This window comes from Ceratotherium simum, chromosome 9 (assembly GCF_057802395.1).
Source record: "Ceratotherium simum simum isolate JZ-2026a chromosome 9, ASM5780239v1, whole genome shotgun sequence".
Taxonomy (NCBI): domain Eukaryota; kingdom Metazoa; phylum Chordata; class Mammalia; order Perissodactyla; family Rhinocerotidae; genus Ceratotherium; species Ceratotherium simum.
Window position 1 is genome coordinate 67,296,632 of NC_141908.1, and position 24,222 is coordinate 67,320,853.

A 24,222-nucleotide genomic window follows, 5' to 3' on the forward strand; every position below is an offset into this window, starting at 1 on the left:
CACCAGCCTGTGTGTTTGCCTACATGTAGATTTTCATCTTTCAACAACTCTGGAAGATAAATATTCTTAGTCATCTTGTAAAGAGGAGAAAATGGAGGTTAAGGGAAGTTAACTAGATTGTACACTGTAACATATGCAGCTACTAAAATTCAGAACCAGAGTTCTGTTGGACTTTATAGCCCGTGCATCTTTTCCAAATGATACTGAAAATAGAAGCTGGGGATGAATGCTAAATATAGAAATAAATGGTATAAATACTTGAGTTTAGTAAATCTAAATTGTATTAAAAGTTGTCTGTGTCATTTTGTCCCTAGGCAGTTATTTGGCAGAAAACTAGAGTATCAGATCATAAGATGGCTCTCATGTCTGTTCTGGGGACTGGCGTTATGGGCAATATGGAATCCGTGCGGTACCACTCAGAAGAATCTCAGGTATACAACAAAAGTGTTCTTTAAAAATTCTAATTTAACGATGAAACTGTTAAAGGATTTCCGTTTTGGGGGGTTGAGATGGCAAGAGGTTTTTCTTTTTTATCAAATTTGTATTAGGTAAAAAAGAAAATACAGAGCTTATAGTAAACCTCTCTCCCCAGCCCTGCTTCCTTTTTTATCTTTTCTGTTTGTTGTTTTTAATTTTCAGTATTGTGCTTATGTTAATTTTTTTAATAATTTTCAATTTAGGATCTCATCTATTTACTTTTCACCATGAAAGAAAAAGAGTTGAGCTCTCTTACCTTTGTTTTCCCTTTCCCATCCTAAGTAAATACTCCCAGTTCCTTTTCTTGATCTAGCAGCTTCAGACGGAACTTCTTGAGTCCCTATAATACTGGATGAAGTTATTAACACTCCCACTCTTACTTCTGCTTGCCCTTTCCTCTCTCAGTCATGTCAGCTCTACTCTTATGTTATCAAGCTCAATAACTTGTTTTCTTCTGTAACCATTTGTTGTCTTCCATCTTTTGTTTGAAGATTGAGTCTAAAAAGTTGAAAACTTATATGGAGTATACATTATTATGCCTATAAATTATCTTCATTATAAACCCAAGTATTGTGCTAGGATTACATTTTTTCTCTAAAGATCCAGTGTTATGTCTCTATGCCATACAAATGAGAATATTCCTATTGTCCCAATTAAATGGAATCTCCTTTTTTGTTCTCCCATCAGTTGCTCAAAATTTGTCATGTTTTTCTTGCTTTATGTATGAGCTATCTTAATATAGTTTTTTGCTTTTTCTGGGTTTCCAAAAGTTTTTTTCTTTAAGTGAAGAAACTTTCTTCATCATGTCAGCAATAAAATCCAGCTCTGTGAGTTATTCTAGCTAAAACTGGTAATCCATCCCATTCTTTTTGAAGTAATTGTTCTTAGAACCCATTTATTTCTTATTTGCATTGATTGCATGTTAGGCGTTATGCGCAACTCATCCTGGGATTTCTTTTCATAGGACTACTGCTTTTTTCCACTGTTTTTTGTATTTCATGCTTTCTTCTTTCTTGGTATTCATTCTCGTTTTTCTGATAATACATCTTTAAGTAACTTCCACAGGAAAGAGACAGGAGAGAGAGATTTTGATGTCTGAGAATGACTTTATTTGCACTTTCTCTTGTTCGTAGTTTGGTACACATAGAATTCTAGATTGAAAATAATTTTTCTTCAGAATTTTGAAGACATTGAGTATCTTTGACCATCCATTGTTGCTGATGAGAAGATTAATGCATTCCAATTCTTTCTTTCTAGGTGATATTTTTTTCTATATGAAAGTTGTTAGGATCTGTCCTTCATCTTTGTTCTTCAGTTTTGCAAGGATGTGTCTAGATGTGTGTCTTTTATTATTTATTTGTTATGCTGAGCACTTGGTGTGATACCTTTTGAATCTGACGACTGATTTCTGTTTCAGCTTTGGGTTATGTACTTCCCTCTGTCATAACTTTGATAATTTCTGTTTTTTAATGAAACTATTGTTGAGTAGGACTTCCTCTTATTTTTCTCATTGTTTTTCTGAATTTTCCAATTTTTCTTTTGTGTAAGTTTTTGATCTCTCTGCTATCTTTTACCCCTCTACTGAATTTTTTTTTATTCTGAAAGTATTATGTTTAATTTCCAAAAGCATTTTTAAATTATATTGCTTTTTCTTAACTTCTTATTGGTTTTTTTTGTTTGTGTGGGAGGAAGATTAGCCCTGAGCTAACATCCGATGCTGATCCTCCTCTATTTTGCTGAGGAAGACTGGCACTGGGCTAACATCTGTGCCTATCTTCCTCTACTTTATATGGGATGCCGCCACAGCATGGCTTGATAATCGGTGCGTTGGTGCGCTCCCGGGATCCAAACCTGCGAACCCTGGGCCACTGCAGGGGAGCGCACGCACTTAACCACTGTGCCACCGGGCCCACCCCACTTCTTGTTTTTTTTGGATACAAAATCTTGAATCTCTCTGAAGATATTAAGTTTTTGTTTCTGTTTTTAAATTATTTGTTCCTTAAATTATCTCTTTTTCCTAAGAGATCAGTTTTGTTTTACTTATCAAGTCTTTTTCCTCTGAGCCTCTCCTCTCATTCTCTCTTCCCATGCATAAGAAGTCTAATTGGGAACTCAGTGTTTGTGGCTGGGCTTGTTGACTGTCAGGCTCCATTTGAGTGTTGAGTAATCAAGATCTTGGTCCTGTTCCTGGAGTCTGGGGGAATCACAAGTGCTGTTATGGGATGGGGGCTTACTCTACCCACTGCACCCATACTGACTGCCCTAGGAAATTCACTCATCTCTCTCTCTCCCCTCCATTTTTTTCCTTCTTCTTTTTCTCTTTTTTTTTTCTTTCTAGCACAAAATTAAATTGTAATTGGTTCATGAGAGATTGTCCTTATTCAGTTTCTTTATAGAAGAACTCATTTGTTTGTTGTTCTTGTTTGTCTGCTGACTGTAATCCTGAAGACTCTGTTCTACTCTTCCGTTTTTTCATAGTTTGTTGAAATCTCCTTTCTGCTACTAGTTTCCCTCCTATTCTCTTTGTAGTACTGAGTTCTTAATTATTATCATTTTGTTAGAGTCTTGGATGGGAGCTTATGCTCAATTAATGTGTTAAGAGTTCTCTCTGCCTGAGGAACAATTCAGGCCAGCCTTTGTGGCCAGCTATAATGCTTGGAGCATGGCCATGATCTGACATAGGTCCTGTTTTTCAGAGCTCCGTTAATAGTAGTTGTTTAATAGTTTCAACACACCCCAGTGCCACCTTAGACTGGTTATGGTTCCAGGTACGGCTGGGACTATCACATGAGTCAGTCTTGCAGTTGGGAATTTTTTTCTCTGATCTGTATTGAGGTATGTTGCCAGATCTATGCTTACCCATTTATTTTTTTATTTTCTCTTGAGATAGAATTGCATAAGGGCTGCTGGTAATCTGTCATGGATACCAAAACTTTTGCTGTACCTTCATGTGGTTCTTTTTGCATGGAGGAGTGGGGGAATTTGGAAAGCACGTATTGCTGAGTAGTTCCAGTTCCATGGGCTATCAGAATGATAAATTTTTGAGTGTCTCTCTAGCGAGAGTGATCATCTAACCAAATCCCCTCTTCTTTAATGCACTGTGTGTCTAAATGGGTACTGTATTTATGTTGCCATCAGCTACCCATCACCATTCCATGCTTTCTGGGCTTGTAAGGAGAGTTGTCCTTTATGAGTTTCTTTGACTCATTCTCATTCCTGGCCAAAAGCAATCTTAAGTTGTTTGCCAACTGCTAGTGGTTGCCCCCTCTCACCCCATTTCCATCCCTATTACATACCAGCATTTAATTTCCAACTGACACAGCTGGTTTATGATCTAGAGCACATAGAGCTTTTGACTTCAGCCTTCACTCCCTGTTATGTTTTGTGTCCATAACATCTTTATGTTTGTCTTATTTTTAAATGGTTAGGTCTTTCAAAATTATTGTAAAAATTGATTTTATCTGTCACTGCTATATATTTGTAGTTGGGATAGAGGAGAATGGAGTTTCTGTGTGATTTATTCCACTATCCTGACCAAATTACTTAAATTATTACTTTAGAAACATAACTCCATGGTGTTCTAGGGGTTTACTGAAAGAGGAGAAAGACTAATGTTAGGAGACCAGAGTTACTTCAACATTATCAGGGTAGAGGAGGAGATGGGTTTGACAGATTCGGTAAGTGGCAGGGCTCTTTATCATGGTAAAGGAATACAGGGGCCAATTGGATGGCAGGTTAGAAGTGGGATGAAGTATTTTATCAAGGTTTGAATGTGGTGAGATTGAGATTTTTGTGACAGCTAGTTGAAGATAGTAAGCATTTGGAAGTGCAAGAAATAGCATCATTGGTGTATGTCTATAGATGTGAATGAAATTACTCGGAGGGTAGAAAGCAAGAAAAAAGGGCCCAATGATGGAACTCAGGGGAACCATCATCATTTGTAGGGGATAAGCAAAGGGAGAGAAACCAGCATCAAATTAAAGAGGAAGTATCCTAGAGGAAGCAGAAAGACCAAAAGAGAAGGCTGAAACAGGTTCATGCTTCCCAAAGAAAAGATCGTCATTGGTGTCAGGGTCTGTAGAGCGTCAAATACAAGCAGGACTGAGTGTCCCTTGGAGTTGGTCATTGATGTAGAAGCCAGATTATAGGGGGTTGAAGATGAAGGGAAGGAAAGAGAGAAGTCCATGGTTGAAAAGCAAAAAGAGGACTAGTATTTGTTTATATTTTGCCTTTGATTTTTGTTTTGCTTTTTAGGTTAAGGAATACTTGGTACTCTTTTTAAGGTCTAATTTTTTATTTTGTTGCACTGATTTGGTTTCTTATATTCTTTGTCTATGAACTAGCCTGATTTTGACCTTTTATAGCATTTCATAAGACTTTGCTGTTTGATTTTACTTTTCCATATAACTTAAATATAGTTTGTTAGTTCTTAAGGTTATCTCAAGCCATTTTTAACACTCAATATTTGGAAGTAATAGTAGTTACTCAGTGGCCAAACAAGATGGTGTGAAAGGAAAACACAAGCAATCTTACTAGTATTTTCTTCATTTTAGTCTTCATTCTTACCTATTTGGGGCAGATTTTTTTTTTCTTTTTTAATTCACAAGCCCATTAAGTCTTTCAGAGACTACACAGACTCTCCCTGATGCTCAGCAGGTGCTTTAGAAGGGTTTCATGTTACCTAGTAAATTATTCAACCATTTATAAATGCTGTGAAGTTTTACAGTTAATTAAGTAGTATCATTTTATAATGGATTATCCAGCTTTATTAATTTATTTTTTAAAAATTGGCACAATTTGGCACTGTGACAATAATGCACTTAGCGTTCTAAAATTGGTAATGCATCTCTTTAAACACTTATTTCCAAGGGCAGAGATAGCCATAGACATAGGTGGCAGCCTGCAGGCTATGTTGGTTAAGGAGCCTCATGGTTTCTGCTTAACTAAAAATAGCATGCCCACTGACTCTCTTGCTTTTCTAAACCTAAGCTGAAATTTTATTATTAGTCTTTCTTAACAGGTTAATAACACATCTGGTTCCAGTTGTTTTAGATAAGAGATTATAGGCCTGTATTTTAAATAACTTGACCAAGATCATCACTTGACCATAGCTGCTAGTGGAGCTGGGATTTAAATCATGTTAGTCTGGCTCTATTCTGTATTCTTAACAATTCTCTATATTATCTTTAAAGGTAAAAGTAGGAGCATTTTCCTTGCCTTCTGTCCCCTCAATCTCTCTCTCTTCTCTCTGGTATTTTTTGCTAGGATCCTTCATTTTCTTCCTCCTCTTTATACATTTGTAAAATAGAGAAAGGTAGCATAAAAATAATTGGTTTGTTTGTAGAAAAATTCTCTAAACAAAAATAAAGTAGAATACTGCCATCAGTGTAAAAGAGTACAAGAGATTTTTTTTAACTCAGAAATGAAAACCCAGTCACATTGGCTTCATAGCATACTCAGAATAAAGACACAAATAACCACTTCTTCATAGGAAAAAGTGTTTAAAAAGTAAAGGACAAACAGCCAGAGGAAAGTCACAAATATGAAGAAAGAAATTTTTAAAAGACATAATATAGGGTTGAGCAGAGAGAGAGCAGTATTTGTGCTGTATGTCCTATGACAGTAAGATATATGCCCATTCATGAAGCTTTTATGAATGCCAATTTTTCAATAAAATAGAGTTGCAAAAAGAGAGCTAAAGGCAGAGAACACCAATTAAACATGCTTCAGTATTTTATTTAAGGTTAATGTTCAATACAGTGGTCATCAGAAGTATATGGCTCTTTAGGTCTTAAGATGAAAATCCATTTGTTTATTTTTTTGTACCTATTAGTGTATTGTATATAACCAGACCCATGGAACAACATTTATTGTTGACATTATGCATATTAATTCTGTAATTATTTATTACAATTATAGATTTTTCTTAGTGGATTTCTTCCAAAGCATGATGCAGACCACTCTTGCACAAGTCTTTCAACCCCAGAAAGGAGTTTCATCTTTATAAACAGTCGACCAGTACACCAAAAAGACATATTAAAGGTAATCTATTTTAGAAAAAGGTATCACTTGAATCAGAAATAAAAACTAGCTCTGTCATTTGTCAACTTGTTACAAAGACTACTTCTAAGAATTTGCTCTAAAATAAGGAAAAGGAGAAAAAGTGATACAATGACATTTATTGAGCATTGTGCTAGGTACCTTACATATGATGTCTCATTGACTTTTCACAACTCTGTGATGAATTATTATCCTTATTTATAGTGAAGAAACTGAAATATTAGTGACTTTCTTAGAGCACATAGCCAGGAAGTAACAGAGTTTGGATTTGAACCCTGGACTTTCAGACATCCATGATACTATGGTCTTTTAACCATGAAGCCAGTTGCATTGGATATTTGTACATCTTAATGAATGCTTATGCTTCATATAGGTTCAAGGCCTCTAAATGCGTAGTACATTTAAATACTGCTTTTCCTAATAAGCACTTATATCCACTCAGTTTCTCAGTTGAATATGCTTCTTTTGGTGGTATTTTAAGGATGGCAGTACTGTCTTTATTTACGTGATATTTTTGTCTTTTATTCATTATATATATTTCTAGTTAATCCGACATTATTACAATCTGAAGTGCCTAAAGGAATCTACTCGTTTGTATCCCATTTTCTTTCTAAAAATTGATGTTCCTACAGCTGATGTGGATGTAAATTTAACACCAGATAAAAGTCAAGTATTATTACAGAATAAGGTAACCTTTTTCAGATGCTTTTTGCATTAATTTACAAAACTACTGTTATTTACAAACTTATGCAGTCCTAACCATTTTCATATAAAAAAGGAGATTTGCTTGTTTATATATATTTTTAAAATATTATTTTAAATTTGTGGATTTATTATTTTCATAATTTCCCCTAACATTTGTTAATTTGTATTTTTAGGAATCTGTTTTAATTGCTCTTGAAAATCTGATGACGACTTGTTATGGATCACTACCTAGTACAAATTCTTCTGAAAATAATAAAACAGATGTTTCCTCAGCTGACATGGTTGTTAGTAAAACAGCAGAAACAGATGTGCTTTTTAATAAAATGGAATCATCTGGAAATAATTATCCAAATGTTGATACTTTCGCCATTCCATTCCAAAATGTTGTGCATAATGATGAATCTGGAAAAAACACTAATTATTGTTTAAATCCTCAGATACATGTTGATGACCATTATGATGATCATTTTAGTAGTGAAAATTCTAGCATTGATAAGAACACTAGAAATATATTTCAGGAGATCCCAATGAATAATTTACCATGTGAGGACACTCAGAAGGAATATAGTGAAACTTGTGTAGGTTCTGTTAAGCACACCCAATCCGAAAATGGTAGTAAAGGCCACATAAATGAGAGTGGGAAAAATGAAGAAGCAGCAGATCCTGAGAAGTCTTTGGAAATTAGTGCAGATGACTGGAGCAAGGGAAATATATTTAAAAATTCAATGGGAGAAAACATCGAACCTGTGAAAATTTTAGTGCCTCGAGAAAGTTCAGCATGTAAAGTAAGTAATAATAATAATCATCCAAGCCCTGAACAAAAGAATCTCGGTGAAGGTTCCTGTAACAAAAAATCAAATGTGGTAGATAACAAATCTGGACAGCTTACAGCTTATGATTTAATTAGCAATCAAGTAATCAAGAAACCCATGTCAGCAAGCGCGCTTTTTGTTCAAGATCATCGTGCTCAGTTTCTCACAGAAAATTCTAAGACCAGTTTGGAGGATGCAACGGTACAAATTGAAGAACTGTGGAAGACATTGAGTGAAGAGGAAAAACTGAAGTAAGTTTCCAGAGCTTGCATCTGACCTGAATGCTCAGATATTTCCATTCTATATGACTCACTGGGTTAAAAAAATTTTTTTAACTTCTTATTTATGGAAAAGCAGAATGGAAAATGCCTTTTGGTTTAGCTAGAGTACCTTCTTGGCATCGCTTTTTTTGTTAGAGGTTTTTAGTTGTGGGGTTTTGTTTTTTGTTTTGATACAGGCCTTCACTGCTTTCTAATTTAAGTTTGTATTTAAAGATTTTCCATTCGTAATTTAAAACTACCGTTTTCTTCTATTTTTTTTATTTTATGTTAAAGAATCTTTCTATGACAATACTTTTACTTTTTTAAGCTTATGCGTTAGAAGAATTATAACAGTAGTGTTTTTAAGAAATATCTTGACTATTTATTCCCTTTTATAACTTGGTCTCCAAAATATGTAACACAAAACAAAAATTGTAACATTGTTGCAGATTCAATTTAGTGATGTTAGTACTGTCTATTCAGTGTAACTCAAGGCTTCCTTCTAGAATCTTTTATTTATTTATTTATTGGCAGCTCATAAACTACAGTCAGTTTTTTTTGTAGGTAAATAGATGGTTTGATCTATCTTTGATTAAAATAACTACATATTACTTGCCATCTTTAGATCACATGATCCGAATAAATATTTCAAAATAATATGAAGGGTGTTTCTAATTGACTTAGGGCACTTACTGTAAATACAAAATACTATGTTTTGAGTGATTTAGCCCACCAGAAAATGAAAGAGTGGAATTATACTTCCAATCACATATTATTATCTAAGACATCTCAATATTATGTCAAACATCTGGGGAAAAAATTTAAATGTAACCTGTCATCCAGAGTTTATATTTGACGGTAAACTACATGAATATGTGATCAATTTTTTTTTCATTTTTTCATTAGCTTATTCAGTCTTATAAAGACATTGTCAGTTTAAAATAATAAAGACCACTATTAACACCAATAGGTAAAACCTCCATAAACTAACTTCTCTCTTCACCTTTTTTTTTTGGTGGGGATGGTTGTGTGTTTTGTTCTTTTTTCAAACATAGAGAAAAGTAGACAAAACGGTACAATGAACCCCTCACCCTATGTCACTAACCACCATCTCAAGGTCAGTCCCACTTCAGCTGTACCTCCACTCATTTCACTTTTACTCTTTCACCATTATTATTCTGAAGGAAATCCTAGGATAATATCATCTGTTTCATAAATATGTTAGTATATATCTGGAAAAGGTATAAGATACTCTTATTTTAAATATAGCCATAATACAATTGTCGTAACTTTTTAAAACATGAATTCTTTAATGTCATCAAATATTCATTTTACAAATTTCTAATTATTTCATGAATGTCAGATTTTTTTTTTAAAGTTCGTTTCTTTGAATCAGGATGCAAATAAGGTTCACAAATTGTGATTGTCTTTAAAACTAAGTGACAGGGCCGGCCCCGTGGCTTAGCGGTTAAGTGCACGCGCTCCGCTGCTGGCGGCCCGGGCTGCTGGCGGCCCGGGTTCGGATCCCAGGCGCGCACCGACGCACTGCTTCTCCGGCTATGCTGAGGCCGCATCCCACATACAACAACTAGACGGATGTGCAACCATGACATACAACTATTTACTGGGGTTTTGGGGGAAAAAAAATAAATAAATAAAAAATTTAAAAAAAACAACAAAAACTAAATGACACAACTATGCAGTTTAAAGACGAGTACACTTAACTTTTAATACAGCAAGCCCACAAAAGTTGAATTGCATTGACCAGGGAGGTGATGAATTGAGAGTTGTCTGAGAATAGAAAAAATAAATCATAGATGTTGCCAGTTCTCGTGAAAGTAGGGACAGTGTAACAGCTTAAGATAGCTATTCCCTTGCAGTCTCACAACAGCAGGTATTGTTCCAGTTGCCTTTTGGGGAATGTCAGCATTATTTCTCCTTGTAGGCCCCAAGGTGTCAGGAATATGGTTAATAGGCCTCATCTAAAAATTTGTTTATTCTGGAATCCAAAATTTTCACTATCTTATTGCCATAAGGTAGACAAAAGAGGCACTGTTGGTCAAGAGCAGACCTCTGAATCTACACCTGGGTTCTAACCCCAGTTCCTCTCTTTGCTAGCTTTTTGTAAAAAATGTGTAGACAGTATCTTCTGGATTGTTGTGAGGATTAAGTAAGATATTGTGTGTTATGATACAGGATGAATGACTGGCACCTAGTAAATGATTGCTCCTGATGTTAATCAGAGTTTTCCATCTGTGAAAAAGAAATTTCTCTGTTGTAATTGATATTATTTTTCGTTTGCTTAATTAAGATTAAATTTAATTTGGAGGCCAAAAATAGAAACCTGTGAAGACAATATAGGTATCTTGAGATCAGAGAGCTTACTGTATGTCACAAACTGCTGTATTAGAATCTTCCAGAGCTAGGGGTCTTGGGACCATGATCGGCTGTGTCCAAAATCACGATTAGTGAGAAGGTAGAGCAAAAATGATATCACACAAGAATCACACTAACTACCACTTCTCCTCTTTATCTTGGAATTCTTTATCTTTATCTTGGAATTCGTTCTATGATCCTAAATTCTACAAGGAATGCTAAAGGATATACGAGTAGACTTCTCTTCTGCAGATAATCAGTCTTTCCATCCATCCATCCTGTTCTCCTGTTCTTTCTTCCTGTTTCTTTCCCTTCTGTGTTCCCTCCCTTATTTCTTCTTTTTCACTTCCCTTCCCTTCTTTATTGACGGCATTCTGTGTACAAACCCTATGTACTCTAACTAGTCACTTCAGATACAGTGATAAATAAAACATACTTTCTCTACTTATAAATGGTGTAGTCTAGTGAGGAAGACACAATTAAACAAATAGTAATCATAGAATGTGATGAATTTCAAAATAAAAGAAATATAGAGTTATGAAAACACTTAGCAGTTGGGCTTAATCTCATTTATTGGACAGGAAATGCTTTCCTGAATGGAAATCGATCAGAAAAGTGTAGGGAATTTTTTAGGTAGAAGGAACAACATGTAAGAAGGCCTGGAAGCTAGAAGGAAAATTATGTTATTGAGGAACTAAAAGATACCCTCTATGACAGGAACAAAATATGGGGGAGTGTGGTAAAGAAAGATGAGGAAGGCAGGCCATGGAATGTTCTGTAATTCATAACCAAGAGTTTGAATAAGAACTAGGATCACGGTTTTCTGCTGAGAGCTTAGGACAGATTTTGGAGTAGAGAGTACTTTCATTTTTTTAGTTCTTCCTTTCTGGATTTTTTTTTTTTCTTGCTTTGCTCTCCTTTCCTCCAGTGGATTAGAAACCAAATTTAGGCTATGTGCCCTGCCACTGGGGTCTTAGTCAATGGATGTTAACTTGAACAGTAGCTATGAACATATTTCTGCTTAAAATAACCAAGAATAATATTGTAATTGGGTATTATTGAAAATGGTAAATAAACTTCATAATTACATGTAATCTTTAGTCACAAAAACATCATTTGAATTCATTATTCTTAAAATCAAAATATTTTTCATTCAAGTTACTAAATCCCTTAATGACATTAAATCAAAGGTAGCAGCTGTTTTTTACTTAACATATACTTAATATTCCTTTGGACATAACTTTTTATATTTCCTAAGGAACTTATTAAATTGACTTCTTGAGTAAATCAAAAGATTAATACCATATGTGAAAATTTGCACATTATAATTAATTACAAATGGTGACCTTCATCTTGAACTTATTTTCCACCATCAGGGAAAAATCTTGAATTTCAATGTCCAAGAGCTAAAAATACTTATTTATAAAACCTGTTGAAAGTAAACTGTATTGAAAATCATGTTTTATGTAGCTAATCCAGAACTTCAGATTCTAAATAGAAATGGGAGAAAATAACTTTAAAAATTATGAATATGGCATGATAAGTAACCAAAAGGGCATTTTTCATCTAGTTTACAGTGAAACAAGGTCTTTTTCACATTCTCATTCAGGAAACATTTCTGTATTCAACAAGCATATACTGACTACAAAGTACATGCTGTGGTCTCTTATCTCTTAGTCTCACTTTTAACGTTTAATATAGTTCTCCCAACAGTATCATTTTTATTTCCTAACACATATCTATTCAAATCTCTCCTTAAAAATATTATATATGTATTACCTGCAATAGAATACAGCGAGTTTCTTAAGAGTTTAAGACTAAAAATAATACTAATCCTCTCAAATTTAAAACTCCATTTAAAAAAATTTTAACAAGGTTGCTTAAATAATTATCAACCTTTAGTCAGTCATGTGCCCCATTCATTATAAGATATGTTTCACTATAGAAAATAGTGGTAGCACACATTTATCACTATTCAAGCACTATTCTAAGTACTTGACACATTTTAGCTCATTTTATTCCTCCCATCAAAACTATGAAGTAGATGTAGACTGTCCGTATATTACAGATGAGCTTATGAGGCACAGAAAAATTAAATAATTTGCATAGTAGGTTTACAGAGCTCCTAAGTGGCAGAACCAGACCAGGCAGTCTCTCTCCAGGGTCTGTGCTCTTAATCACCACACTTTGCTGAACACATAATAGTAGTTTTCAATTCTGGATATGCATTAGAATCACCCATGGAGCTCTAAAAACAATACTGCCCAGCCCAAACCTAGGCCTGAGGATTAGAAACTCTGATGGTTAAGATCTAGGCATCTCAGTTTTTTAGAAAAGGGCTGATATAACCATTATGCTGGATTGTCTTTGGCCCTAGAAGTTTCATTTTACTCCTGTTATTAGTAACCAAAAAGGAAAGACCTCAGTTTTTTACCCAGTATAATTTTAAAACATCCATTATCTTGTACCTTTGAAATTGAATTAAATTAGATGGTTTGTGTGTGTTCAGTTTATTTAAATTTATTTTTTCATTGATGACTCTAAAATGAGAAATATCAACTGAAAAAATTAACATTTAGCTATGAAACCATTATAAATTTAATTATATAATTTTCATTTTGCATGTTATGGCGATTTTAATTTTACTTGTATCTAATTAGTAAATGGAGTATTAATATATGTAAATTTTCTTTTGTAGTGCTCAGGGAATTGTTTATTCCATGTTGATGTTACAGCAAATGTATAAGGAACTCTTCAGATCTGGAATTGACATTTTAATGAATTATTTCTTGATATTTTTTTTTTGTGCCTGTGCCCTCAAGACTTTCTTAAATGGTTTTTAAAATAGAGTAAAATTTAGCTGCTGTAAAATGCACAGATCTTAACCATATAGATAGTTCAGTGCATTTTCATATGTTTACATCCATGTAACTACCACCCCAAACAAAATATAGAACATTTCCATCACCCCAGAAAGTTCCCTTATGCCACCTACTAGCCAGTCTGCCTACGCAGCCACTGTTTTGATTTCCATCACACTAGCTTGGTTTTGCCAATACTTGAACTTCATATATATGAAGTCTTTTATACCTCGTTTCTTTTCCTCAACAAAATATTTTTGTGATTTTCTTCCATGTTGTTGAATGTATCTGTATAGTTCATTCATTTTAATCAATGAGTAATACTCAGTTGTATAAATATACCTCAATTTGTTTATTCAGTCTCCAGTTCGTGGGCATTTGGGTTGTTTCCAGTTTGGGGCTATTATGAATAAAGCTGTGTTGTTTAATTTCCAAATATTTGGGGTTTTTCTAAATATCTTATTGGTATCGATTTCTAATTAATTTTGTCATGTCAATTAAGTCAAAGTAGTTGATAGTATTGCTAGAATCTTCAATAGCTTTACTGATTTTTATTTTTGGGTCTAGTCCTGTCAGTTACTGAGGGAGGGGTATTAAAGTCTCCAGCTATGATTCTGGATTTATTTCTACCTTTTCTTTTTTTTGTGTTGTCCTTGTCTGGTTTTGGTATCAGGGTAATGTCAGCTTCGTAGAATGAGTTAGGGAGCTTCCCCCCCTCCTCAATTTTTTGGAAGAGTTTGAGAAGGATAGGTGTTAAGTCTTCTTTGAATGTTTGGTAGAATTCACCAGGGAAGCCGTCTGGTCCTGGACTTTTATTTTTGGGGAGGTTTTTGATTACTGTTTCAATCTCCTTACTGGTGATTGGTCTATTCAAATTCTCTACTTCTTCTTGATCCAGTTTTGGAAGGTTGTATGATTCTAAGAATTTATCCATTTCTTCCAGATTGTCGAATTGGTTGGCATATAGCTTTTCATAGTATTCTCTTATAATCTTTTGTATTTCTGAGGTGTCTGTTGTAACCTCTCCTCTTTCATTTCTGATTTTACTTATTTGTGCCTTCTCTCTTTTTTTCTTGGTGAGTCTAGCTAAAGGTTTGTCTATTTTGTTGATCTTTTCAAAGAACCAGCTCTTGGTTTTATTAATTTTTTCTATTGTTTTTTTTGGTCTCTATTTCATTAATTTCTGCTCTGATTTTTATTATTTCTACTGATTTTGGGCTTTGTTTGTTCTTCTTTTTCCAGTTCCTTTAGGTGCATTGTTAGATTGTTTATTTGAGATTTTTCTTGTTTGTTGAGATAGGCCTGTATCGCTATAAACTTCCCTCTTAGAACCGCTTTTGCTGTATCCCATAAATTCTGGCATGTCGTATTTTCATTTTCATTTGTCTCCAGGTATTTTTTGATTTCTTCTTTGATTTCTTCATTAACCCAGTCGTTGTTCAGTAGCATTTTGTTTAATCTCCATGTATTTGTGGCTTTTCTGATTTTCTTCCTATAGTTGATTTCTAGTTTCATTATTTCTACCTTTTGATCTGTAAGTTTTGCTTCATGTAATTTGAAGGTCTCTCATTAGGTGCATACATGTTTGTGATTGTTACACCTTCCTATTGGCCCATTTTGTCATTATGAAATTTCCCTCTTTATGGTATTCTTGTTTTGAAATGTACTTCATCCTATATTACTATATCTACTCTGACTTTCTTATGATTACCATTTGCATGGTATATCTTTTCTATTCTTTTACTTTCGAACTATCTGTGTCTTTATATTTAAAGTATAACTCTTGTAGACACATATGGCTAGATTTTGCCTTTTAAAATCAATCTGACAGTCTGTGTTTTGATTGGAACATTTAATCCATGTAATGTAATAACTGATATGATTGGGTTTACCAACCCAGGTCTACCATTTTTCTATTTGTTTTCTATTTGTCCCATCTCTGTTTTGTTCCTCTGTTTGTCTTTTTTTGGGAGGGAGAGAGACAGCCTTCTTTAGAGTTAAAAGAATATAATTTATTTGTAATTTTAATTCCTCTGTTGGCTTTGTGTTATGTTTTGCTTTGGGGAATACATTATACATCCTTAATTTATCATAATCTACTTAGAGTTAATAGGGTACCATTTCACATAAAATATGAAAACTTTGCAAGTATAATTCTACTTACCACCCCTTTCCTTTGTGCAGTTGGTATGTCATATATTTTATATCTACATAAAATATAAACCTCACTTTACAGTGTTATTATTTTTCTATTTAAACAGTTATCTTTCAAATAAGAGAATTTTTTCTATTTACCTACATAGTTACCATTTTCGGTGCTCATCATTTCTTCCCATAGATCTAAGTTTCCGTCTAGTGTTATTCCTTAATAGTGCAATTATGCTAGCAACAGATTCTCAGCTTTCTTTTATCTGAAAATGTCTATATCATCTTCATTTTTGAAGGACATTTTTGCTGGATATAATTGAATTCTGGATTCTTTTGACAATTAAAAGATGTTATTCACTGTCATCTGGCTCTCCATTGCTTCTGATGAGAAGTTATATTTATCATTTGTGGTGGTGTTCCTTTTTTGTAATGTCTTTTTTTTCTCTCACTGCTTTCAGAATTTTATCTTAATCTTTGGTTTTCAGCAGTTTGATTCTAATATACTTAGCTGTGGATTTCTTTGCATTTATCCTGCTTGGGGTTCCCTGACCTTTGTGGATCTGTAAAATGTTGCATTTCTCCAAACTGGCTAAGTGTCAGCCATAATTTCTTCAAAGGTTTTTTTTCCCCTTCACTTCTATATTTTTTTATCTGGGACGCCAATTACATAGATGTTAAGTTGCTTGTTGTGCCATAGGTCACTGAGATGTTTTTTCAATCTTCTTCAATGATTTTTCTCTCTGTTCAGATTGGATAATTTCTATTGATCTGTCTCCAAGTTTACTGATGCTTTCTTTTGCCATCTCTGATCTGCTGTTAAGCCTATCCAGTGAATTTCTCATGTCAGATATTATATTTTTTAGTTCTAGAATTTCTGTTTCCATTTGCCTCTTTTTTATAATTTCCCTTCTCTGTTGAGATTGCCCCTTCTATTCTCTCATTATGATCATCTTTTCCTTTAAGTCCTTAAATATTTATAAAAACCCATTTTTGAATATTTTTTTGCAAATTCCAACATCTGAGTCATCTTGAGGTTGGCTTCTACTGACCACTTTTTTTCTTGACCATGACTCACATTTTCCTGTTTTGAGTGATAACTTTTGATTATATAACAGACATTGTAGGTGATATGTTGTAGAAACTCGGGATTCTATTATCTTCTTCTGAAAAGCGTTGGTTTTTGTTCTACTAAGCATTTAAATTATTGACAGATCCCCTTGAATTTATGGAGGCTTTGTTTTACACTGCCTTAGGGAAAGACTGTTTAAAGTTTGCCCTTAGTTCTAGGGCAGCTTCTTTAGTTCTAGAACATAGTTTTTTTCTTACCCCTAAGATGTAGTCCTTCTCCAGTTTTAATTGAAAGCCCAAAGTGTTTACCAAGCCATCTAATTATGTGGAATTCAAACTCCAAACTCTATTTCCCCTGCAAGGGGCAGCCACTGAAATCTCTGTTTAGCTCATTTAGCTTTCTAGTGGTTGTTTTCCTCTAGGGTCCCACACATGGGATCTTCTCCCTTAATTTCCAGTTGTTTTGGAAGAAAGGAGCTCTATGTTCTGATGACTAAGGCTATTAAGAGTGCAGATTTCTGAGTTCCTGTCACTACTGCTACTGTTGGGGACTGCCCTCTGGGTAAAAGCTGTATAAATGTGGATCTTTTTTTTTCCAAGGGTTGAATCCATTCCAATTTCTGCCTGCTTTTGGTTGTTAGTCACTGCCTATTTCTAAGTTTGCTCAGATTTTATCATAGTTGTATATGGGAGGGTTAGTCCAATACTAGCTCTTTTGTCATTACTGGACCTGGAATGCCAGCTCTTTATTTTTTATAAAATTTACTTTAGATGGTCAATATATTTCTGATTATCACTTCATTAATTCCGTTTTATCTTTATTCATAGATATGAAGAGAAGGCTACTAAAGACTTGGAGCGATACAATAAGCAAATCAAGAGAGCCATTGAACAGGAGTCTCAAATATCAATAAAAGATGGCAGAAACAAGATAAAACCCACCAGTGCGTGGAATGTGGCACAGAAGCACAAGCTGAAAACTTCATTATCTAATCAGCCAAAACTTGATGAGCTCTTTCAGTCCCAAATTGCAAAAAAAAAGGACCAAAACATTAAAGTAGTTCAGATCCCCTTTTCTATGGAAAACTTAAAGAAAAATTTCGAGAAACATAAATTTGACTTAGAAGAGAAGGATAACCTTTGCTTGATCCACAATCTTAAGTTTCCTGATGGGTGGCTAATTACATCCAAAACAGAGGTTATGTTATTAAATCCATATAGAGTGGAAGAAGCCCTGCTATTTAAAAGACTTCTTGAGAATCATAAACTTCCTGCAGAGCCACTGGAAAAGCCAATTATATTAACAGAGAGGTATGGTGAAGAAATATAATTTTTTTTTATTCTGAAAACATTTATTAATGGGGCCGGCTCCATGGCATAGTGGTTAAGTCCAGCACGCTCCACTTTGGTGGCCCAGATTTGTGGGTTCAGATCCCAAGCGTGAGCCTACTCCACTCGTCAAGCCACGCTGTGGCGGTGACCCACATACAAGGTGGAGGAAGACTGGTACAGATGTTAGCTCAGGGCTAATCTTCTGCAAGCAAAAAAGGAGGAAGATTGGCAACAAATGTTAGTTCAGAGCAAATCTTCCTCACCAAAAAAACAAAAAACATTTATTAATCCATACTAGATTAGAAATTGAAGGTAAAAGTTGAAAGTATTTCCTAGTAGGGAAAAGTGATATTTATTTATTTAAAGAAATCTTTTAAAAACTTCATTGCTAATCTTCAGTGGAATTCATTGCTTTTAAATGAATAAATTTAGAATATTCTAGACAGCTTACTTCTGCAGTTAATAAGTATCAAGCTCAATTCTCCTCCTGTACATTAGTGACTTCCCTATGGTAATTTTGGAGTTAGCCTGCCATGACTCTGTTTCATTGCTCACTCTTTGTTTTAACATTTCAAACGTACACCAAAATAGAAATATGCAATGAATGCCTTTATCAACAATTATCAAATTTGCCACATTTGCCCTTTCTGTCCTTTTATACACACACACACACACACATATATTTTCTTTCCTTTGCTAAAATATTTTATAACAGTTCCCACCCCTACACCTTTCAGTATATCTCTCTCAAAAATGGCTATTTTCTTACCTAACTACAATGCCTTTTTCGTAGCTTACACAATAATAATTTCTTGGAATTGTTCCTCATTGTTTCAAAATGTCTTTTTTATAATTTAAAATTTTTTAAATTTAATTTGTATCTAAACAAGGTCCAGCCATTATATTTTCTTATGTCTCTTAAATCTCTTCTAATATCACACCATTAACTTATTTTTGATACTGAGTCACTTGTTCATTGGAATGTCCTGTTGTCTTGATTTGTCTGCTTCCTGTGGTGTTGTTTAACTTGTTTTTCCCTCTCCCATATTTAAATGGGAGTTAGCTCAGGAGGATTGAATAGATTTAGACTCTACTTTCCTGTAAGACTGCTTAATAGGTGGTGCCATGTACTTCATATTTCATCACATCAAAAGGCACTTAGCACTGTGTTCAGCTGCTGACAGCATGGTCTTCCACCTTAAAGTTCCCTATTAACCTTTCCATCTAATGGTATCATCCATTAATGATTGTTGCCTGAACTAATTTTATTATAGATTGTAAAATGGAGTATTTCCTTTTCATATCCTATGCGAGGAAATCGTTTTCTGTAAAAATGAATAACTGAATAACGTATTAACATTTCCCCTTTTTATACTAATATTTCTTTTTTATCTGACACAGGTAGAAGAGAATCACATGTACAACAAAGGAGATTAAAAACCTGAAATTAGGGGGCCAGCCTGGTGGTGTAGCGGTTAAGTTTGCACACTCTGCTTTGGTGGCCTGGGGTTTGCAGGTTCAGATCCCAGGCACGGACCAACACACCCCTTGTCAAGCCATGCAGTGGCGGCATCCCATATAAAGTAGAGGAAGATGGGCATGGATGTTAGCCCAGGGCTAATCTTCCTCACACACACACACACACACACACAAAATAAATAAAAAGAAACCTGAAATTAGAAAGATAATGAAAATTTGTTCACTAGGACATGTCACTAGATAACTCTGTTTCAGAACTTCCAAGAATAAATCAAAAATCATTTATCAAATGTATTAAAACTCTTGTGTTAAAGACTCTGCCATCAGAAGGAAAAAATAGGGCTAGGATACAGAAAAACATTTGTTAAAGCCTTCTTTTATAATTAAGGCAACAGTAACACATTAACCAAAATCCAGCATCTTTCATAGTATTCTCTTAAGATTGGCCTTGGAAACTGTCGAAAAGAAGAATTAGGAAAAGAATTAATATAGCCTTAGGCTATGTTAAAACAGTTCAAAATCTGATAATATTTTTTCTTTTTTTAAAAAGAGCTATCTGAAATTTTAAACTTGATTGTTTTTCTAAATGGTATTTGTAAACTTTCATTTAGATCTCAAAAATCTTTCTGCTTGTACAAATTATGAGTTTTTAAAAATATTTTTCTTTGTGATATTTTGTTATTCAAAAACAAATACATTAAAAACTATTATTTTGGGCCCATACTAGCGTAAAAATAAATCATTCTTATTTGAACATGGGCAGCAACAAAGCTTATTTCAAAATTTTCACTTTCTTCTGAAATGTGACATCACCATCACAATTAGTAATGTAAGTTTTTCAAAACTCAGTCATGGACAGGATAATTACGGGTTTGACCTGTTTTCTCACCAGAGTTCTAATGTGGGTTGTATAGCTTATGTCTGAATGGAATAATTTAGATATCTATAAAATACAAGTAAGATCTCAATATAAGAACAACAATGGCTAGTGTTTATTGAGCACTTATTATATGACAGGAACTTTATTAAGCCCTTTGCTTTCATGATCTTATCTTTACAACCTTATGAAAGGTAGGCACTATCATTATCCACATTTTATAGATGAGGAAACTGAAACACAAAACTGTTAAGTAACTTACCAAGGCTAATATAGCCCATAAATAAGCGGTGGATCCGAGATTCTAGTCTAGACAGTAACTGTAGAGCCTGCACCATTCACTGCTATACTATATTGTTATCACCATCACCACTGGGTCTCAAATTGATTTTCTGAACATTGGTTAGACCAGACAGAGCACATCTAATATACAGCCAAAGTTCTCCTCTCTTCCCTCACAGCCAGTGAGATCCTCAGCCTTTCCAAGGTGATAAGCAAAGACATCATCTGTTCATTTACTTTTTCAGGGGGTGCAGGATGGTAATAAACAAACTGCAGCTTATCATCCTGCACTGGAACATAGAACAGTACCTTGCATACGTAAGATAGTATCTACCGCATGGTAGGCACTCAAATATTCATTGAATATTTGAATGGGAAAATGGTAACCACTCACATCTCAATCCCAACAGACACCTTATTGTAGTAACATGTTAGGGAGCATCCCAACCAAACCTAAAACCAACATGAAAGGTTAATTTGTGCCCTAGATAATCTTTGGCTACCTCAAAATTTTCTTTAGGGCCTGCACCACTCTGAACCATTTCATATGCCACCTTTGGCAAACGTGCTATGCCTACAGTAGACTGAAGGAAGCTCTCTCAAGCTCTAAGTTACTAAATATTTAAGGTCCTGGGAGAAAAGATACACGCTTATCTTTTTATTATTGCAGAAACCTTGATTAGCAATTGAAAATTACGTAGGATGGACCACTTGAGTAACTTATGTATTATTGCGTCTGCTTAAGGTATAAAATGGTATTATTTATAAAGTTTTCATTCGTATTATATATGGAGAGCACATTTTTTGATTTCACATTTAGTTTGTAACATCCTAGAAGATAGAAACAGTCTTTTATGTCTATTCTTCTTCCTTTCTGTACTCTGTATGTAGTAGGTCGTCTATAAAATATTAACAGGAATGTAAAAAAGTAAAGCTTCTCACAGGGCTACTTATACCTTTGTATTTTGGATACTGATAATAACACTTTTTAAAGGGCCTTTGGATTAACTTTTTTCCATAAATCCTCTTATTTCATTTTACATATTTAATAAGTTAAAGGGCCATAATTTCTTTTTCAGTCTTTTTAATGGATCTCATTATTTAGAGATTTTATATAAAATGACAGCAGATGATCAAAGATACAGTGGATCAACTTACCTGTGCGATCCTCGTCTTACAGCAAATGGTTTCAAGATAAAATTGATACCAGGTATGATAATGTGGTTTAATATTTCCTGACTTGGAAAAATAAGTCTTGTTCCAAGAGTTACATTTGGATTTCATAATTTACAGATATCATTGTATACTTTTGTCTCACCAAAAGTACAGTGTCAGTTAAACAGTCATATTTCAGAAAGGTCACCTCTGCCTGAAACAAGCAAGTTTGGCATCTCTTTCAGTCGATTGCCTTGAATTTGCATTTTCATAACTAATCAAGTAGTTTCTTTGTAATTTTTGCCATCCTTTGTCACAATATTCAAACTGCCTGCTTTGTTTAACTGAATGATTAAATACTCCTTTAGATAATGAAACAAAAATAAATATGTAGGATACTGGAATGGCCTAACAAAATGGATATCGCCTTTCCTTTTTTTTTTTTTTTTTTTTTTTAATTTTTTGTTTATTGTAGTAACATTGGTTTATAACATTGTATAAATTTCAGGTGTACATCATTATAATTCTATTTCTGCATAGATTACATCATGTTCACCACCCAAATACTAATTACAACCCATCAGCACACACATGTGCCGAATTATCCCTTTCGCCCTCCTCCCTTCCCCCTTCCCCTCTGGTAACCACCAATCCAATCTCTGTCTCCTTTCCTTTTTTAAAAGCATTTACTTGTTTTGCCAATTAGATGTGTAACATCAGCAGTCTTAACGGTTTGTAGAATGGATGATTTGATTTCCATGGCTTTGCTAAAAAGACTGATAACGCTGTTTGCTTAGTACGGAAATTCATTAGGAGAAAAAAATTCCATCTAGCTGGCAGACTTCAGTTTTTCTAGTGGCCCCTTCTCTGCTCTTTCATAGTTTCCATACTCAACTACCTTCTTCCCTAGCTTCCTAGGCTGGTCTTGACTTATTACTTTCCCTTCATCTGGCATCAAGGAGACAAAGGCACCATGAAGAGTGATTCCACTGTCCTGCCTGCCCCTAAATTTGTCAGGACCAAAATGTAGAAAAAGAATGTTGAAGGTTTTTAAAGGAATGTTTTACTAACACATGAAAATAAGTAAAAACAATGTCCAAAACCGTGATATTAGGTATATGCAGAAAATGCTTTGGTGTTCCAAAGTTTAACTAATTTTACTTGACTTTTGCAGTTTTAAGGATAACTACCCTAAACTGCTTTCCTCCTATCTCAATCATGGATATTTAGATTTGGAGTGAAGAGAGTCCAATCCCAACTCTGCCATTTAAAACCAGTGTGTTCTTGGGAAAGTCAGTTGGCCTCAGTGTTTCCTCATCATAATAACTTTAATAATTATTGAATAATTATTATGTGCAGAGCACTCTTATAAGTATTAAATGTATTAATTCATTTACTCTTCCTAATAGCCCTATGAAGTAGGTCCTATTACTGTCCCATTTTATAGATGGAAAAATCGAGGCACAGAGAAGTTAAGTTTGCTTAAGGGTACACAGTTAGTGGTAGTACCAGGATTTGAACCCAAGTAATCTGCCTTTAGATTGTTATATTGCTTCCCTATTAAAACTGAGGTATCTGTATCTACTTCATGAAGTAGTTGTGAGCACTACCCAAGATACTTATATAAATCAATCAGCATAGTACTTGACAATGGTAGGTGTTCAAATAGTCTCTTTTCTTCCCATCCTCTAACCCCCCTTTCTGTCCTGAACTGACTTAAAGTCATTTCTTTTAGTCCTCCTAGAAATCTTTCTTCTTTAGGGCCCCTGGCATCTTTTTAATTTATTTGAAGTGTGAAGCAAGAAGGGTGTGTGTGTGTGTGTGTGTGTGTGTGTGTATAGCAGAATATTTTTTTCTTGACTTAATCTGTTTTTCTAATTAACAATGTGGCGTTAGTGGCAGGTGCCATTTTTTCATGAAAGATATTATCACAGCAATTTGTTTTAAAGGTTAGGATAACTACCCTGTCTGTTCCAAGAGCGTGTTTATTTTTGAGCTACCCAGTAAGTTTCTGTCTGACAGATGCTTTCAGCTCTTAGCTTGTAGATAGTGTTTTTTTGTTTTTATGTTTTTTTTGTGAGGAAGACCAGCCCTGAGCTAACATTCGATGCCAATCCTCCTCTTTTTTGCTAAGGAAGACTGGCCCTGGGCTAACATCCGTGCCCATCTTCCTCTACTTTATATGGGACGCCTCCACAGCATGGCTTAACAAGTGGTGTGTCAGCGTGCACCTGGGATCCGAACCAGCGAACCCCGGGCCGATGCAGCGGAGCGCGTGCACTTAACCGCTTGCACCACTGGGCCGGCCCCTAGATAGTGTTTTTTAAGTC

General features: G+C 34.5%; 1 protein-coding gene across 9 annotated transcripts in view; it reads left to right on the top strand.

Annotated features, from left to right (window-relative positions):
• Window positions 1-24,222, top strand: part of PMS1 (PMS1 homolog 1, mismatch repair system component) — a 76,810-nt gene that overhangs the window by 46,749 nt on the left and 5,839 nt on the right. For 6 of the 9 annotated variants that reach the window (XM_087435480.1, XM_087435478.1, XM_087435481.1 and 3 more), the window contains 6 exons: window positions 315-431; window positions 6,397-6,519; window positions 7,082-7,225; window positions 7,416-8,305; window positions 17,596-18,078; window positions 21,817-21,947. In XM_087435480.1, coding sequence (XP_087291606.1) covers window positions 315-431; window positions 6,397-6,519; window positions 7,082-7,225; window positions 7,416-8,305; window positions 17,596-18,078; window positions 21,817-21,947 — 1,888 coding nt within the window. Of the gene's footprint in view, window positions 1-314; window positions 432-6,396; window positions 6,520-7,081; window positions 7,226-7,415; window positions 8,306-17,595; window positions 18,079-19,500; window positions 20,200-21,816; window positions 21,948-24,222 lie in introns of those variants that run through there. The other 3 variants (XR_015553239.1, XM_087435484.1, XM_087435483.1) reach the window with 3 other exon arrangements.